At 48.3% G+C, this 17,678-nt stretch overlaps 1 protein-coding gene across 3 annotated transcripts in view; it reads left to right on the top strand.

Moving 5' to 3' along the window:
- Positions 1-17,678, top strand: part of Tln2 (talin 2) — a 422,622-nt gene that overhangs the window by 359,182 nt on the left and 45,762 nt on the right. For all 3 annotated transcript variants that reach the window (XM_057766343.1, XM_057766341.1, XM_057766342.1), the window contains 5 exons: positions 3,969-4,070; positions 6,505-6,624; positions 12,111-12,257; positions 15,615-15,781; positions 16,556-16,739. In XM_057766343.1, coding sequence (XP_057622326.1) covers positions 3,969-4,070; positions 6,505-6,624; positions 12,111-12,257; positions 15,615-15,781; positions 16,556-16,739 — 720 coding nt within the window. The remainder of the gene's footprint in view (positions 1-3,968; positions 4,071-6,504; positions 6,625-12,110; positions 12,258-15,614; positions 15,782-16,555; positions 16,740-17,678) is intronic.

Raw genomic sequence — 17,678 nt, 5'->3', positions numbered from 1 at the left:
TACTTTCTCAAAGTCTCTTCAGTGTTCACTCTGCCCTGCTTTTACTTGAACTTTGGATGGTTTGGCAGATAATATGTAAATTTCCCATCCTCATCAAGGCCATTGGGCAAGGCTCAAGAGGGTTTGTTTGAGTTTCAGAGCAGCAGAAGAGCAGAACTTTGGAAACAAATTCATGTCCATCAGGGATGTTAGCTAATGGAGTTCACAGCTCCTTAGTAGCAGTTAAAAGGCAAACGGTCCCTCCTTTTATTTTTCTCAGTATGAATGTAAAAATAGGGAAATGCACTGTGAATCCCTAGAAGTTAAAGTTGGGCCCTGAGGTCGTTCTTTGGTAGACCATGAGCCTCACTGACTGGGCAATAGCATCTCTGGTATCATTGGCCCAGCTACCCTCTTCAGAAATAAGCCTGGTCTTTTCTGATAGGGACAGGAACTGCTGGCAACTGAGGCCACACACGAAAGGTTTCCCTCTCCTTTCTGTAAAATATAAAGTGGGATTTCATGGCTCCCCACAAGCCCCTACTGTCTTAGTTACAGTGAGCATTGAAAAGTACTTGGAAAACAATATATAAGGAGCCAGGTGGTGGTGGTGCACTGTTGAGTCTCAGCAGTCGGGAGGCAGAGGCAAGCGGATCTCTGAGTTCGAGGCCAGCTTGGTCTACAGAGTGAGTTTCAGGACAGCCAGGCTACACAGAGACCTTGTCTCAAGAAAAATTAAAAATAAAAATAAAAGAAGCAGCAGCAATATAAGCGTAAAAGGTCTACTTTGGCTTACAGTTTTGAGGAGGTGCAGTCCAGCCTGGTGGGAAAGGATGCTCCGGGCGTGTGAGGCAGCTGCTTGCCTGCATCTGCAGTCAGGAAAGGAGCCGTGAGCACTGACAGTCAGCTCACTCTCTCCCTTTTATTTCTTCTAGGACCCAGCCTATAGAATGGCCCACATTGAGGCTGTGCCTTCTCAGCTTAGTTAGCTCAGTCTAGAAACTTCCATGCAGACACTCTCAGGGTCTTTCTCCTAGATGACTCTACCGTCAAGTTGACTATCAGTGTTAACCATCATATTTACACATCTTGACCTGACATTTAGAGGATCACCCTTCACCCTTCCCTCATTCTCCACGTCCTCCGCCTGTCATCGGGGCCTTCGGGTGAAGTGATGTTTTAGGCCTCAACCCACATGTCCATGAGCAGCTGGCATTATGGACCTGAGCTTCACTAATTTACTTGAAACAGTGCAGCAGTGGGGTTACCAAAGTTAATTCTAACTTGGATGCCATTTTTGACACTTATGAGCTTCTGCCATGGAGGTGACCTAGATTCTCTCTGTGTTTAAATACCAGCGATTTAAGAACTGATGGGTTAATACTAAGTCCTGTGCTGTATGTAGGTGAAGCCACAGGAGCTCTTGGTTTCCCCAGTCAGTGAGGTTGGAGGGATTCCATGGGGCCTTTCCTATTTGTTTGTTGGTTTTTAAGACAGGGTTTTTCTGTGTAACTCTGACTGTCCCGAAACTCACTCTGTAGACCAGGCTGCCTCAAACTCACAGAGTTCCACCTGCCTCTGCCTCCCAAGTGCTGGGATTAAAGTTGGGCTCCACCACCGCCTGGCTCCGTGGGATCTTATATGTCTTTTCTTTCTCTGGTTTGGTTTCCTCCACACTTTTCGTGCCAAGTATGTAAATAACAGGGACAAAATACAAATCTAGCTTTTATATCACTGATATTTCATAAAAGGTCACAATCTAGAAAGGTACAAAGGCTAGATTCCTAGAATATGAAAGAGAGTTCCTTCAACTAAATAAGTTTGAGATCCCCAAACACTTGTTTTGTTCTTGCCTTTCTCATTGCCTTCCAGGGGCTAACTTTTCACTATGTGGGGAGTGGTTATCATTGCCTAAGTATTTTTTTTTCTTAAGGATACCTTATTTATTGCTTGAAATCAGTCACTTTTAGTTCTTTCAAGACAAGACACCTTCCTCTCCATCTCCCAACTCATCCTTGCTGATGAGAAGGCACATGAGGTAAAGCACCTTGCAGCTAGTCCTGACCACCTGAGTTCCAACAATAAGAAAAATTAAAAATGAAAATAAAAGAAGCAGCAGCAATATAAGAGCGAATGGTCTACTTTGGCTTACAGTTGGCTTCCTTTTTATTTTGTTTTGTTTTGTATTTTGAGACAGGTCTCTCTGTGTAACGGCCCTGGCTGTCCTGGAACTAACTCTTGCAGGCCAGGCTGGCCTCAAACTCACAAATATCCGCTTGTCTCTGGGACCAAAGGCGTGTGCCACCACCGCCTGGCAAGGACTGCCTTCTACAAGGCCTCTACATGGCTGCCTGGGCTAGAACACAAGCACACAAAATAAATAAGTAAATGTTAGAAATAAAACAATCAGTTTATTCATTTATCCCTCAAGTATTCATCAGCTTATGGACTTGATCTTTTTAAAGAAATAGACCTAAGCCGGGTGTGGTGTGACTGTACCTTTAATCTTGCACTTGGGAGGCAGAGGCAGGTTTGCCTAAGTATTTTGACTTCTCTTTATTCTCAGCACGCTTTCTTGTTCAAAGTTAGGCCATGTCTCAGTTGAAGGAGACTGACAGACTGCAGACATTTAAAAAGATGCCTAGTCAGCTCTTGCTGAATGAATGAGCTCCCAGCTTGATCCTCGCCTGGCCCATAGGGTCCATGCAATGGTGGAGGTGTCTGGCACCATCTGTCTGCCTAGAAGAGAAGCCTTGACAGGTTCCGCTATGGTTCACGCTGATAGTTTCATGAAAGCAGCTTCCTGGGATGCACGATATGCACGGTGATGCATCTCTACCTCACGGCTAGTTCATGCCTGCCTGTAACACGTAGCCCTTCTTAAGACACTGCCTGGCAACTCCTCAGTTGACCGCTCAGCACATGTCCTGCTTTTTGACTCTAAACCATGTTGACAAAGAGCTGCCAAAAAGATTTTCTTAGTTGCCTACCCAGGGCCCATGGTGATATCAAGACACTCCATCCAACAGATCTAAGCCCCGCTCCCACCGCTCTGCATGCCCCCCTTTCCTTTGGCAGTGCTGTCTTTACAATAGTTGGTCACCCTGTGTTGATTTCCATGCCCTTCGCTGCCTCCCTGGGACATCATTTGGGTGCTATTCAACATCATGATCGGGAAGGGGTTGATAGTGAAGTGGGTGGAATTTTTCTTCATTGGGGTCTCTGACTTTTCCTCCCCTTCCTTCTCCCTCTTCATAGTCATCCTTTATCCCTTTTCCTGTCCTTTTCCTAGTTGCTGGTGCACTTAGAGGCAGGCAAGCAACAGATTGTTCTTAGCGGCTCCAATTCTTTCTCTTGTTGACTTAGTCATCACGGGGCATCCCCCAGCACAGATATTGGTGGGCTGAAGTACTGTCTTGGAAGTCCTTGGTGATGTTGATTCTGCCTCCTCTCCTACCTCATCTTCCACCCCTCTGTATTCCCCTGGAGTATCATCAGACTCATTCGGTTCGCCATGTGCTTGAATGCTGGTCCCTCTTCCTGGGAGTCCTTCCCTTCATTTATGTGGGCATCCTCCTCCTTATGTGGAAGACTTAGCTAAGTCATAATTCCCATGAAATACTTCCACCTCTGTAAGATAGAACTGGGACCCCCCAGGGAGGCAGAGACAGGCGGATCTCTGTGAGTTCGAGACCAGCCTGGTCTACAGAGCTAGTTCCAGGACAGGCTCCAAAGTCACAGAGAAACCCTGTCTTGAAAAACCAAAAAAAAAAAAAAAAAAAAAAAGGGGGGGGGACCCCAACTTGTCTGTGTACCCTGGATGCCTTACTTGTACCTCCATTGCAGTTCTGATTGGAGAAGTTGGGGTTGAGTTTGGACCAAAAAACCTCTGAGGGGCTCTCTATTTTTCCTAAGTGTCTAATTCTTATAAGTACAGTCCACAGTTGGCCAGGCTTCTTATGACTCCTGGGCTCTCCTCTTCTCCACAGCTGGATGAAGGCACACCTCCAGAACCAAAGGGAACATTTGTTGACTACCAAACGACCGTGGTTAAATACTCCAAAGCAATTGCTGTCACAGCTCAGGAAATGGTAAGAAAAGGAGATGCTCTGCCCACTATGTGTTGTCCTTCTGTCCACCACCATCTGAGTCATCGGATGGGATCTGTGCTGGAGTGAGTGGCCAACTGGTGATTCCAGTTCCTCCTGGATGCCAGCTCCTACCCCCTCTCTTGGTCCCTCTGGCTGCCTGTGGTGTACCCCAGCAAGAAGGATTTAAAGTTGACAGACATTTGGGCATGAGGACAGGGAACAGAGGCAGGAGAGAACATTCAAGAAGGCATGAAATGAGGAAGAAGATAGCAATAAGAAGGAAAGCGTCTTACTTGTCTCTGAAAGCACTCAGGGTGTTTTAATAGATTTCAATTCTCATAGAAGAGAAGATATTTGGGAACAAAACAGTAAAGGGCGAAGCTGTCTGACAAAATCGTATCATAACGCTTGGGCAAATTAGTCTTTTAGGCAAAATCAATGTGGTTTATTTTTTCTCAATTCCTTATAGCAGACACTGTGCCACTTTTGAAAGTAGTTTTTCTTTCACTGAAACAATGCAAAACGCTGTTCAGATGAATCTTTGTAATCAGCCCTGAAAAGCAGCGTGCACTCTCTTGACTTTATAGAGTTCCATGAAGGATGACAAATGAGATCTTCAGAGAGCTAATACCCAGAAAATGTTCCTCTCCACATGGAGTCCCAAATGCTGTAAATTAGAGAAGATTACCACATAAGCCTGCACTGGGTATTGGAGTGGCCCAGCCCGAGTGGCCAAGGCACGGCTCTCACTGTCATATAATTGTGTGTCCACTAGAGGTTGAGCTTGGATCACGAAGACCTCCCTGCCTGCTCTGCTCATGTATGGGAACTCTGTACCAGGCCTGCTGTTTAAGTGAATGTGGCCTGAGGGAGTAGGGAGTAGTCACAGGTACCTCTGAGTGTCCTGGAAAGCTGGAGCTACTCCATGACTGTCCTTTCAGGGGAGGACAGGACAGAGCAAAGGCCCCTTAATGTCCAGCATGGCAATGGAAGGAGGCATTTTTGAGTGGCTTCAAAGGGTTTTAAGAGAGTCTTCTGGGTCAGGCTTTGAGCCAGGCTGTCTCATGCCTTGGCCTCTGTGATTTCCAGCAAGCCCAGCCTCCAGGAGATAGCCATCCTGAGGTAGCTAGCCTGGCACTTCAGGTTGGAGCTAGGCACTCCTCACCTGGTAGATAAAGAATCTCTGTATTCCTATTGTCAAGGCACAGATGGTGCCGCTCAAGATACAACTTCATTCTCTTGGGATCCAGGTTCTATACTTTGGAACTCGCTGTTCCAAAGGGCTGTAATATTGGGTCTTAAAACATAAGTATTCCCACATCAGTAGATATGGAGTCATTTAAAGAGGCCCTTTAAAAGCCCTTTAAGCTGGTCATGGTGGCACATACTTGTAATTCCAGTCCTCAGTAGGTAAAAGCTGGGGATTAGGAGTTCAAGGCCATCCTTAACTGTATACTGAGTTTGAGGGCAACTTGAGCTACACGAGACCTTGTCTCAAAAACAAATGGAACAGCCCTTTAAAGTCAAGGTGTTAAAGGGCATGGAGAGTGTCGCCAAGCAAGTGGCCATCAGGTAAAGATGCTTGTAACATAGCCTGGTGGCCTTCCTTCAGTCCCTGGAACCCACACAGAGGAAGGAACCAACTCCTGTAAGTTGTCCTCTGACCTCCACACGTGCACTGTGGTACATACAATGCACACACACCACAAAACTACAAATAAACATAAAAGAGTTTTAAAAGAATGAGAAAGAGATAAGGCAAGAGTGAAATCCCTAGAAAAGAGACAAAGAATGTCTTCAGACAAACTGCAAAACCCAAAAACAGACTGGATAACATTAAACTTTGGCATGCTGTTCTGAGGTACGGAGAGACTGGGTTTGTGGACCACCACGTTTCTGGTAGCACCTTGTGATGCTTTGTACGAATTCGCCCCAAGACTTAATTCCCTTCTTTCCCTGATGTTGGCTTCTCCACTGAGTCTCATTCATGGCTTTGTGGCAGCGCTGTCTTCAGATCCTCTCTTGCCCAGATCCCCATAGAAGCCTGGATCAGGGTACACCCTTCACAAGGCTTATTCCCCTAAGTTCCTTGTGGAAATTCTTCCAGTGATCCCAAAAGGACAAGCTCCCTGAGATCGGCCCCTGAGGCCCCAGCTCTATGCTGCACGGCCTGCGTGCTGAGCATGTGCCCCCATCTGGCCTTTGCTGCAGGATAGTCCCAGCTCTGGCCTGTCTTGTGCAATGTAGCATGGGCTTCGCTTGAAATGCCCTCCCTTGTACCCAGCCCTCATGCAAGGCCTGGCCTCCACCTTCCCCAGGGGCTAAAAGTGAATGAAACCCTTTGGCTTCCCCGGGGTATTAACACACATGGTTCTGATGCTTCTCTTTGTGTATGTGTGTATGTATTTGTGTCTTGCTTGTTTTCTTTTTCCAGATGACTAAGTCGGTTACTAACCCGGAGGAGCTGGGAGGCCTGGCTTCACAAATGACCAGTGACTATGGGCACCTGGCTCTCCAGGGCCAGATGGCAGCAGCCACCGCCGAACCAGAGGAGGTCTGCCACCTTAAGACCCCTATCTTAAGAAGCAAGCGCATGGTCCCCATTCCTGGGGATGGGAGAGGGGAGGACCCTGAGCCTAGTTCTGTAAGACCCTATCACAACAGCAAGGAACAGGTTTCATTCCCCCTACTGTGAAACTGATGCCCCAGCTTCAGTCAGTTTCTGAGGCCAAGCATTAGGGCACCCTGGAGAGTGGGCTCTCAGATAGAAGGGTTCTCTTTACAATGATCTGCCAGGTTCCTTGCAGCTGCCCGTCACCCTCTTTAAGTTCCCAAAGCTGGGGCTGCCCTTCCCGCTTCCTGCCCACCCCCAGCACATCCCACCAATGATGTTTATGTTTTCCAAAGTTTCCCCAAAATATTAGATCCACATGTGGGATTTTATATCCCCTCTCTTGAGAAGTCTGCTTACATGATACAGAACCCATCCCGACTTTCTAAGAACTGGCCTAGATCCCACCCACCATGACACCTCCATTGTGCTCCTCAGGCCCCACCCGCTTTCCTTATCCAGAGGCTAGAGTAGACATGGCCTCAGCAAGTCTATACTCATAAGAGTCTTTGACTAGGAAGTTTGACCTCTGCCAGAGAGCAATCATCTCTGGAAACTATGAGAAATAGAGTGGTCTCCTGGGACAGGGCAGCCGAGCCGGGGACCCAGAGGGCCTGGTGGTAGCAGTGTTAGTGTGAGCACCTAGAAGGATAGTAGAGCCCGAGAAAGCATGGCTCCTTAGAGAAAGTTCAGTCTGGGGAACAGCATGATGGGACTACAGGAACACAGGAAGATACAGGTAACGCATTCTGTGAAAAGCAAGCCGTTAATGAATGTACATCCTGTTCAGTGTTCTCCTAAGTATTTGGGGCTATGGGAGCTATAGGTTTATAACTGGTCTGCTCCTTTTCTTGAAATAACAGGCGCTGCCCCCACCTACCCAGTGCTGCTGATTCTGCTGGGAATAGTCAGGACCAAGCGTGTCTAACAAAGGCTTCTCGAAACAATTATTGCAACACAGACCCAAAACACATCCTCTTCTAATGTGTCATAACAATGCATGTGAACAGGAGTATCATATATATGTACTAAGGTACATATATATTCAGCATGGAGTTTCTTTGGTTTCTAACCATGCCCCTGTCTTCAGATTGCAGAGCAATCAGTTAAACCTCTGCATGAATAATTGCATTTATAATAATTATGTTAAGTCACCAAGAAAATACCAAAGCTTGATTTCTTTTATACAGCTCCCCCTCCTTCTCTTCCTCTTTATCTTCTTCCTCCTTATCCTCCTCCTTCTCATTTTTTTTAATAGACTCCCTGTTTTAGTCAGACTAGACTATAATTCTAGTCTGTAATTTATCTAGACATATAATTCATTTGGTCAACGTGTAATTTTGAATTTCATAAACAAGTAGAAGAGGGCTTGTGTTGCAGTCAGGAAACCCTAGTACAAAGGAAAGAAGTGTTTGGCTTTGAGAGGGAATTAAAAACACAGACCATGATTGCCAGGGAGGTTTGGACCCCTCGCTGTGGAAAGCTTTGCACATGGGATCCACCCTCATCTGTCTGGGTTTGGAACATTGGCCTATCCTTTTCGTAATGGAGTTCTCATGAGCTGCTCACCCCAGTGTGGGAAGCAAGCAGAGCCCTACTGCAACAAAGATTCGACCATAGCACCGAGGCCGCAGGGAAAAGTATCTGTCACTCAACCACTCAACACTTCACCTTGCTGGGTACTGGGCTTTAACCTCTGACATTGTTAGTAAGGTTTGCTGTTTTCAATGGGGCATCTTGAGATGTATTTTACAGTCCAGGCACAAGAGCAGTATTACCCACAGCCAGAAATGGCAGCGAGAATATAAGATTACCAGTGGCTTGTGCAGGAACGTTCTGTGTGCATTTGCCAGACAGATGCTTGGGGGAAAACTGAGAAGGTTAGGAGGTCCCTGAAGCAATGTAGATTTTTTTTTTTTTTAAGCATACCAAAATTGTGGAAGTTATTTGTCTACCCGAGAGGGCCCCATATCCCAGCTTGTGAAAATATTTACATCTAGGGCAAGCGGGAAGCCTTTTCTGCAGAGCCTGCGGTGTGCCCTGCCGAGTACAAATTCTGGTCTTTTCCACAATGTGACAATTACAGGAAAAGCTGGCCCTCTGTCCTCGAACATCAAGCAGGATCTTTCTCTGTTTATTTTTCCATGGAAAACTTACAACTTTGTTAATAGGACTGTGGAAAGTCTTCAGAAAAGTGAAAACCCTTCTGGCAACTTTGCAACTTAAGATTAGTTCCTCTCTGAATACAGAGAACAGAGAGGGCTGGGAGATGGCTCAGTTCTCTACAAACATGAGGACCTGAGTTCGTGGCCTCTTCGTGTGCATACATGGGTACATGCGCCAGCATCCACACACCCAGAGGGGGTGGGCAGAAGTGGGGAGAAGAGAAGGAAGGATGGAGAGAGGGAGGAGAGACTGAGATCCTAGGAGCTATGGCTCCTAAATGTGAGTCCTGGGGAAAAGATTTAGTAACTGCAGCTCTGTCTCTCGGGGAAAATGACATCACCACTTTGTAAGCAGGGAGAGGATCCGTAAAGTGACTGGGAAACATGCCTGCCCTCAGGTGGGATGGGTGGGTGGATACTCTAGGTTTTTGTTGTTGTTTTGGTTTTTTGATTTCTACCCAAAACTTGCTGTCTGATGGAGAGAAAGTGATGCCTGGTTCTGTTGTTCATACCATTTGTTTTTCCTGTTCCGTTTCCTAAGTTGATCCAAGTTCTGATGCCGCCCTTGTCTGACTCTCATAAGGTCCCCCAGGCAAGCGTGGACCCAGTTGCTTTTAACATCTGCGAAAAGTCATCTCATTTTGTTTTGTCTTGAGCAGTAAAGGAAAGCGATCCGATCCGTTTTTCATAGACAACTCTTCCCCGACCCCATTGTAATCGGATCTAAAACTCTACCGAGGCCCTAGCATTTTTTTTTTTTTTAATTTCCTTTAAGGCACAAAAGCAGATGGTTTTTCCCACAATATTTTTCTTTGAGCAAGAAGGGAACTGGGGGTTTTTTCTTCAGAAGGAATGCTCTCCTAAAGTTGCCTGTTTGAAGCCCCAAGTTGTGTGTCTTTGAGCAGCATTCCTTTATAATAAACACTGGTCATACATTCAATCCACCCTGTGGGTCTTGCAAAGTTGGGCCAGACTTGCTGAGAAATTTAATGTTGCTTTGGGAACTGGGCAATTCTTAGTGCTTATCAGTGGAAACCCAATCTTGAAAGTGTGTTCCCTTTCTAGGAAGCTCTTCCAACCGTAAAACCTTCCAGTGAAATTGCCAATAGACTGTTGACTCTGTGGTCCTCTTGTGTTTAAGTATCTCACCGTGACCTGGAAAATAGGCAGAGTGATGAGTGCCGAGCCCAGGTGCTATGGCCTTCAACAGAGTCTGCAAGACAAAGATCGTTCTTCATTTCAGAGACAATCAAACAAAAGTTAAGAGAGGCTAACAACATTCTGATTCTATTAAAACCACTCTTAAAAACTTAAATTAGAGGGGTTTCTTATTTTGTTTCATTTTCTAATTCCCTGGGTGTTGCTTCCACTGTGTCCTTCTCCCCTGGTGTCACCAGCAGTCCCCTGGCGTTTGGGGGTATAAGAGCTCCCACCTTTACTGCCGCGCCCTTGGATATCCTTGTTAGACTTTGTGGAAGCCTTTAAGGACCAAGTTAAGTTTGAAACTAATGTCTCAGCCCCTGACTTCGCCTTGATGTCGTGTGTAAGCCTTCAGCATATCTTGAAAATATATGTCTGATTGTCTCAGCACTTGGGCAGCTGAAGCAGGGGAATCAAGACCTCCTGGACAGCCCAAGCTCTGTCTCAAACAATGAATGTTTGAATGGTATCCTTGCTGTACGTAAACATCTTTCCCCCTCAGTGGTATGTGGTTTGCTGCACCAGTTCAGACGTGTACAGACTGGCACGCTGTAGACTCCCAGGCTAACTTTCCTATTGTGCATCCCACGGAGAGGGTCAACAGGACAGCCTAGCTGTGGAAAGCCTGTCCCAGGGCACATAAGAAGATACCTGGAAAGCAGACGCTCACCCTTGGGCATCTAGTGAACTTTCTGCTAAGTGGCTTTCAGAGTCCTGTGGCCTTTTTCCCTCCCAGCAGTGGGCATTTCTACAGTAGGAAAGCAGACATATGCAGTCCTTCCACTCTCCAGAGTCACTCTGCCCTAAACTTTGCCTGCTGAGATACAAGCAGGAGATAGCATCCCCTGGCCGGAATCTCCCGAGAATTATTTACGGTATCTGGGCCCTTTTGGTAAACAGTCTTAATGCTAGAAGAAAAAGCCCCCCAGCTTGTAGCTATTGTCGATTCTTGGCGGTAACACTGACTCACGCTTCAAGTGTTTGCTCTTCTTCTTAGTTGCTTACCTGGCCTGGAAGGCAGTTCATTTGTGGCTGTATTTATCCAGCTCAAAGTGAAAACTGACACAAAACAGAACGAGAGGCATGCTTGCTTTTAGAAGGCGGAGGGGAAATTTAGTACGGCTTGAAGGAGACAGCTAGCAGCCTAGCTATAGTGAAGTTATTTGGCTTCTCTTAGACAAACTACCCCTTCTAATCACTCAGCCCAATATCCTTAATCAAATGCACGCCCCAAGGGCTTTAACTTTGTTGATAGATTACTAGTCTAAGATGTATGAGGCCCCCAGCCCCGCAGACTGGATTTACTATAGTACATATCTGTAGTCCCAGCACTTGAGAGGTGGAGGCAGGAGGATCAGAAGGTCAAATTTATTCTCTTACAGTCAGTCGAGGCCAACCTGGACTATGTGAGATCCTGTCTTAATTTTTTTTAATCAAGTAAATTAATGAAGTAGGGACGCATGTCTGCCGAGACTTTAGAACTGAAAAGGGAAAGTCAAACCTGGCTCAGGAGACAGGAAGCCTGGCTCCGTGGGATTGCCCTCACCATGAATACACCAGGAAGAGGTGTTCTGTTTGATAAATATACCAGTTTTATGAAAATATGACTACTTTAAGTTATGCGAAAGATGTACTTTGAATTCATGAAATGGAACGGATAGGAGAGGCCTTGGTGTACTGTAGGAACTCAGTAAACACTTGTTGGATGGATAATAACAATAACCATCCCACAGAGCTCAGTCTGGGGAGCATCTACTCCTTGGGTATAGACTCTCAGGTGGCTTGACCCAAATGAGCCAGACCAGGAGAAGATGAACAAACACCAGGAAGGCATTGTACTATCACGGTGAGCTACAGGCTTGCTTAATGGAGGCTGTGGGCATTTTTACAGTCATTTTACAGGAAGGTAAATCAACTAAATTCCCTACCTCACCAGACAGGGGTTCCAGATAGAATGGAATTTTCCTAGCTGGGCTCCCAGAAGGCACAAGAGAAATTTTCCACCCAGGGCAGGCTTGGATGGCAGGGTCCCTCACACTCCTTCCCTCTTCTTTGCCTCTGTAGATCGGATTCCAGATTCGCACCCGTGTGCAGGACCTGGGTCATGGCTGTATCTTCCTGGTGCAGAAGGCAGGGGCCCTCCAGGTGTGCCCCACAGACAGCTATACCAAGAGAGAGCTGATCGAGTGTGCCCGTTCCGTCACTGAGAAGGTAAGGGGTCCCTTGTGGGTAAGATGGATATAGCCATGGGACTGAGCCCTGACAATGTGACCAGCTCTGGTGGAGACCGAAACCAAAGTTAATCCAGCTAAGGCGGCTCTTTCCCTCGCCACCCAGATCTTCCCCAGTGAGGGAGCTGTCACAGGACCTGAGAAATTCTGAGCAAAACAGAGGCAGCCCTGGGAAAGTCAGGGACTCCCTCCAGATGGCCCTACCAAAATCAGCATTCAGAGCCAGCCAGTGGAAGACTGATATCACCGCCCACCCTGTAACGGCCGATCCCCTGTCTCAGAGAGTTTCTGAGTGCTAGAGCTGGGACAGAGAAACTGGAGGCGCTGGGTAGAGTGGTGCAGCCAAAACCCCAAAGAGCCAGCCTGGGCTATTTAGTGAGACCCAGTCTCCAAAGGCAAAGCAAACGAAGCGTGAAGCAGAGTGGTCTCCGTGACAAACAAAAGACTGAGATCTGTTTGGTGTGTGACCTCTCCACTTACATACCGTGAGGTCCTAGTGATTTTGGACAGTCACCTGATGGACCATGGAGGAAAAGAAACCTGTCCTGGGCTTCTGAGCCTCAGGGCTGCAGTTGGGGAAGATGGTCAGGAGTGTGGGCAGCAAGGCTTGAAGAGCATATCGGTTACATCGCGTTTCCAAGCCTCAATCTCCTCATCCATAAAACGAGCACACAAACGTGCAATCTCTGACTCACAGCGTCAAGGTGTGTAACAGTATCTGGTACTGTGCCAGGTACGGAGTTAAACATTGAACAAAATAGCCGCCTCCTCTGAAATTGTGTTCTCCCGTGGCACTTCCCTAGCTGACGAGGCCCGCATCAGATCCTCCCTTCATACCCAGTGGCTCTTTTATCCGCCCCCGGTCTGCTAGTTCTGGCTTTGTTTCTGGATCAGAGTCCTTCTGTGGCAGCTGTGGCAGCTGCGAGTAGTGAGGCTGGAGCATCCGCGCTCCGCAGTTCTCGTCACGTCTGTGTGCATAGAGCTCCGCATTATTCCGAGACTTGGCAACAGGGCTGGAGGGCTGGGCAGAGGAAGCGCTCAATGGGAAACGGCTAACAGAGGCTGCTCTGTCAACCAGTCCTGGGCCAGGCCGAGCCTCCCTCTGGCAACTTCCCTCAGCCCGCAGGACTGGCCAACTACTGGACTCTACAGTTAGAATTAAATCTCTCAGCTGGAGGAAGGCACCTTCCCTCGCTTCAAAGACTTTGCCCATTTCCCCAGGCATCCAAGCTGCGTGCAGAATCCTCCTGAGCAGGTCTTGGTCTTGCTGCTCCCACTCAGAGTGGCCTGACTTGGGACACGGGGAGGACAGAGATGGGGAGGTGGCCAGTTCCTAGCATTCGATGCTGTGACAGAAAGCACCAACAAGGAAAAGGGGTTCATTTTAGGTCACAGGTTACGATCCATCTGTGGGGGAATCCCAGCACCCAGAACTTGGGACAATTAGTCTTGTCATAGCCACAGTCAAGAGCAGAGAGAAATGATTGCCTGTGTGCTTCGTGCTCAGCTAGCTTTCTCTACTCTGATACAGTTCAGGGCCCAAAACCAGGGGATGGTGCCACCCACAGTGGGCTCACCTCAGTTAACCCAGTTAAGGAAAAATTCATGGCTGGAGAGTTGGCTCAGTGGTCAAGAGCACCAGTTACTGCTCCAGAGGACCTGGGCTTGATTCCCAGCTCCCACACAGTGGCTCACAGCTATCCGTAACTCCAGTCCTGGGGCTTACAACATCATCTTCTGGCCTCTTTGGGCACAAATAAATAAAATTAAAAAGGCAGAAAGAAATCCCTCATAGCGGGCCCATGGGCCAACCTGATCTTAAGACAGTCCCACATTGAGACTTCCTAGGTCGGTCTAGGTATGGCAAGTTGGCAATTAAAACTAACCATCCCAAGAAACAGTTCTCTGTGGACTTGTCTTGGAGAAAATGGCCCATGTGTCCGGACATTCTGCCAAATTATACCCGCAAGTCTCCTGAGTCCTGAGGGGTACAAGAAAGAATATCCCAAACTCCATGCCTCTTATTTATGCTTTGACTCCCGCTTGTTCGTCATGCTTTGAGACGCGTATTTCCCATATAATCCCAACACTGATGGGGCAGGGATGAGCAGAGCCCTGCAGCTTACTAGCCAACTACTCCAGCAGAATCTGTCAGCTTTCAATGAGAGATCCTGTCCTGCTCCGTCTAGCCCACCCTACCACTACCACCTGGGGTAGAAAAACAAAAGCGCAGTTTGGTGAGCAACTAAAGAAGACACCTAGGGTTTGACCACTGTCCTCACCCCCCACTCCTCCCTCACCCACACATGGTGTATACATATGTGTTTTTACAAAGCATTTATGTGTATCAGCATGGTCAAGACTAGCGGGTGTGTACAGGCAGAGGTTAAAGAGCCTTCAGCTGCCATGTGACAAACTGTTTCTGATCTATAGGACAATGGCTACCTTGAGGACAGGAATAGTGTACTCAGACTCCTTGGGCAGAACTGCCTGTCTGAAGGAGAACAGAGAGCCATCTAGGGGAACCTGGAGCTCTATCTCACAGGGTGAGCGCATCAGTGCTGGGGGAAGAGAGCAGGACAAAGCGCTTACTCTGAGCAGCAAGGCAGGAGTGTGGGGACCTTAGCCGCTGGCAGACTTGACAGACAGTGGGCAGGTGGACAGGTGGACACATGGTTTAATGGTGAGCATGTGGGGCAATCAGGCTGCAGCTGTAGAAAGTGTCTCTAGGAACAGGAAGAGGTGCAGGTAGAACCTGGCGCCCAGGGTTTCTGATATGGACTGTGAAGCCGTTAGCCAACTTGCTGGACCCTCAGGTCACTGCATTGCTACCTAGTGATGGACGGTGACATGCAGGAGCTCCACTGGGTTCCACTCTGGAAAGTGACCTGTCCTGCATGGCCAAATGAATGATGAGTATTGACAGTGGTTGTTCCTTCCAGACCTAATTGATGGGTGGAAACTGCCACCCACATCTTGGGAGCCTAAACCTGTTCCCTCAGTATGGTGTCAGAAGCATTGTAGTGACTTTGTGAGCACTGTCCTCCAGGAAATAGTTGTGACCTACAAACACCTTATTGGGCACTTTGCATAAGTTGTCTTGTAATTAACTGTTTTACATTCAAGGAAACTGAGGCTCGGTACCTAAGGTCCGGTGGCGTGTGAATGGTAACACTGATACTCAGACCCAGGCTCTTGGCTCTGATCTTGTGCCGTTAACCTCTGTGCCGCATCAGCTCTAAGAGGGAGAATTCAGTGTTTTCAATGGGGGCACACTATCTTAGTCTTACCTTCTCCATTCCCTGGCTCCCCTTCACATCCCCTTTCTACCTTCCAGGTATCCTTGGTGCTCTCCGCTCTCCAGGCTGGCAACAAAGGGACTCAAGCATGCATCACGGCTGCTACTGCTGTTTCTGGGATCATCGCCGACCTGGATACCACCATCATGTTTGCAACAGCAGGGACACTGAATGCGGAGAATGGCGAGACCTTTGCAGATCACAGGTACCGGGGGAGACTCCAGCTGGCATCCCTGAAACTGGTGATCACATTTGGTCACCTCACTCTGCCTTGGACGTCAATAAGATTCTCAGAGGGGGGCGTGAACCACAGGGTCAGAATAATTCCCTTTGACAAGTTAGAATTAGTCTTCCCCAACTGAGGTCAGCTTTTTTGATGCTTGCACACCAGGGAGTTGCCCCTCTGGTTGCCCACAGACCCAGTAGGACCAGGAGAGGCAGAGTTAGCAGTCACTTCCCAAAGCCTCCTGCCTCCTCGGATCCTTCATTAGGCATACGTGTGTCAGTGGCTCTGCAGATTTACCACTGATGACCCCTAAATCCTTATCATGTGTCCAGCCCCTTTCTTGTCTCTCCAGTCCAAGGGATATGATAGAGTGGAGATTCTCTGTATTCTGTTGTCCATTCTGGAGCCTGGCCCCATGGGCTCTGAGCCCCAAGCAGGACGTACAAGCTATGTACCCTCACAACCCTGTGTGCCTAGGAAATATCTTGAGAGATTGTGGGGCCATAGGAAGAAGCTGAGCTTCTGCCTAGCTACTGTGCTGAGCCTCTCTCTAGAGCCGTGCTACCAATCCCGCTATATACTGTTTGAAGCTACAACCTCACATGCATGGAAGACTCCCCTCCCCTTGAGGGGGGTGGATCACTGGGGCCTCTCTTCTCAAAGCCCCCGGGAAAGGATTTCCTTCCTTCCCAACTGCAAGTGAACAGGTTTTGTTCTGTTTCTCCCGTCTCTCTGACCTCCCTGCTTTCTCAGGGAGAACATTCTGAAGACAGCCAAGGCCTTGGTGGAAGACACTAAGCTGCTCGTGTCAGGGGCCGCATCGACTCCAGACAAGCTGGCCCAGGCCGCTCAGTCCTCTGCAGCTACCATCACCCAGCTTGCCGAGGTGGTCAAACTGGGGGCTGCCAGCCTGGGCTCCAATGACCCTGAGACCCAGGTATGAATGGGACCTGGGGACTGCCTTTCTCTTTTTCCTGTACACCCTGCATCAGGCTTCAGAATGGGGTTAAGCATGTAGCTTTTGAAGTAAGCAATACGTGTGCATGCTTGATTGGAGAAGCGGATAAGAAGCGGTTGACAGAGAACGTGGACTGTCGTGACGGTTCAGGGGTTGAGACAAGCCTATGGATTTGGGAGGAACCTAGAAGGATAAGTCAGCCAGGTCTGGTGAACAATTGGTTGAAGAAGACAATGTGAGGATAAAGCCGCGGGAGGAGTGCCAAGTGTCCTGTGGTCAGGCTGGAACAGTGTGTAGTTTCATGAAGCCAGAAAGTGACCCATCCGTGGGGGGAGAGCCATCCAGACCTGAGGGAGGAGGGTGAGCCCCAGTCTAAGGCTTGTTGAATCAGAAGTGCAAGACAAGCAGCTAGAAGCATCGAGGGCATGAACCTGCTCCTGTGCACAGGTATGACTCGGGTGTGGCTGCCTCTCAGCATCCACAGGCACAGGGAGGGGAAAGCATGGGTCAAGAGAAAGGATGTCAGATTGAGCCTGGAGAACTCCAACCTTCCGGGCACCTGCTGAGGAAAGAAATGCCTCAAGAGTGGCCAGAACTGGTGTGTGGTGGGTGGCAGCTAGAGAGTGTGACCTGCGAGAAAGGAATATTGTCACCTATGGCGACAGTGAATGTCTGGCAACAGGCCGTCGGTGACCCAGCTTCTGGCCCGGAGTATGGTGCACATGTCGCTTAGCTGGAGATGGCTGGCTCTGAAGCAGAGGGAGAAGTGGGAGGACTTTCTGCTCAGGAGGTGGTGACTTGGTTGAAATGCCCCACCTGAGCCTTAATGCCCTCTCCAGGCCAGAGTCACCGCAGGTTTTCATGTTTGACACCAGCACACCGTGTATAGCAGCACCTAGCACATGCCAGATACACAGT

This window comes from Chionomys nivalis, chromosome 4, assembly GCF_950005125.1.
Source record: "Chionomys nivalis chromosome 4, mChiNiv1.1, whole genome shotgun sequence".
Classification (NCBI taxonomy): Eukaryota; Metazoa; Chordata; class Mammalia; order Rodentia; family Cricetidae; genus Chionomys; species Chionomys nivalis.
This window is presented reverse-complemented; position numbering and strand designations above follow the sequence as displayed.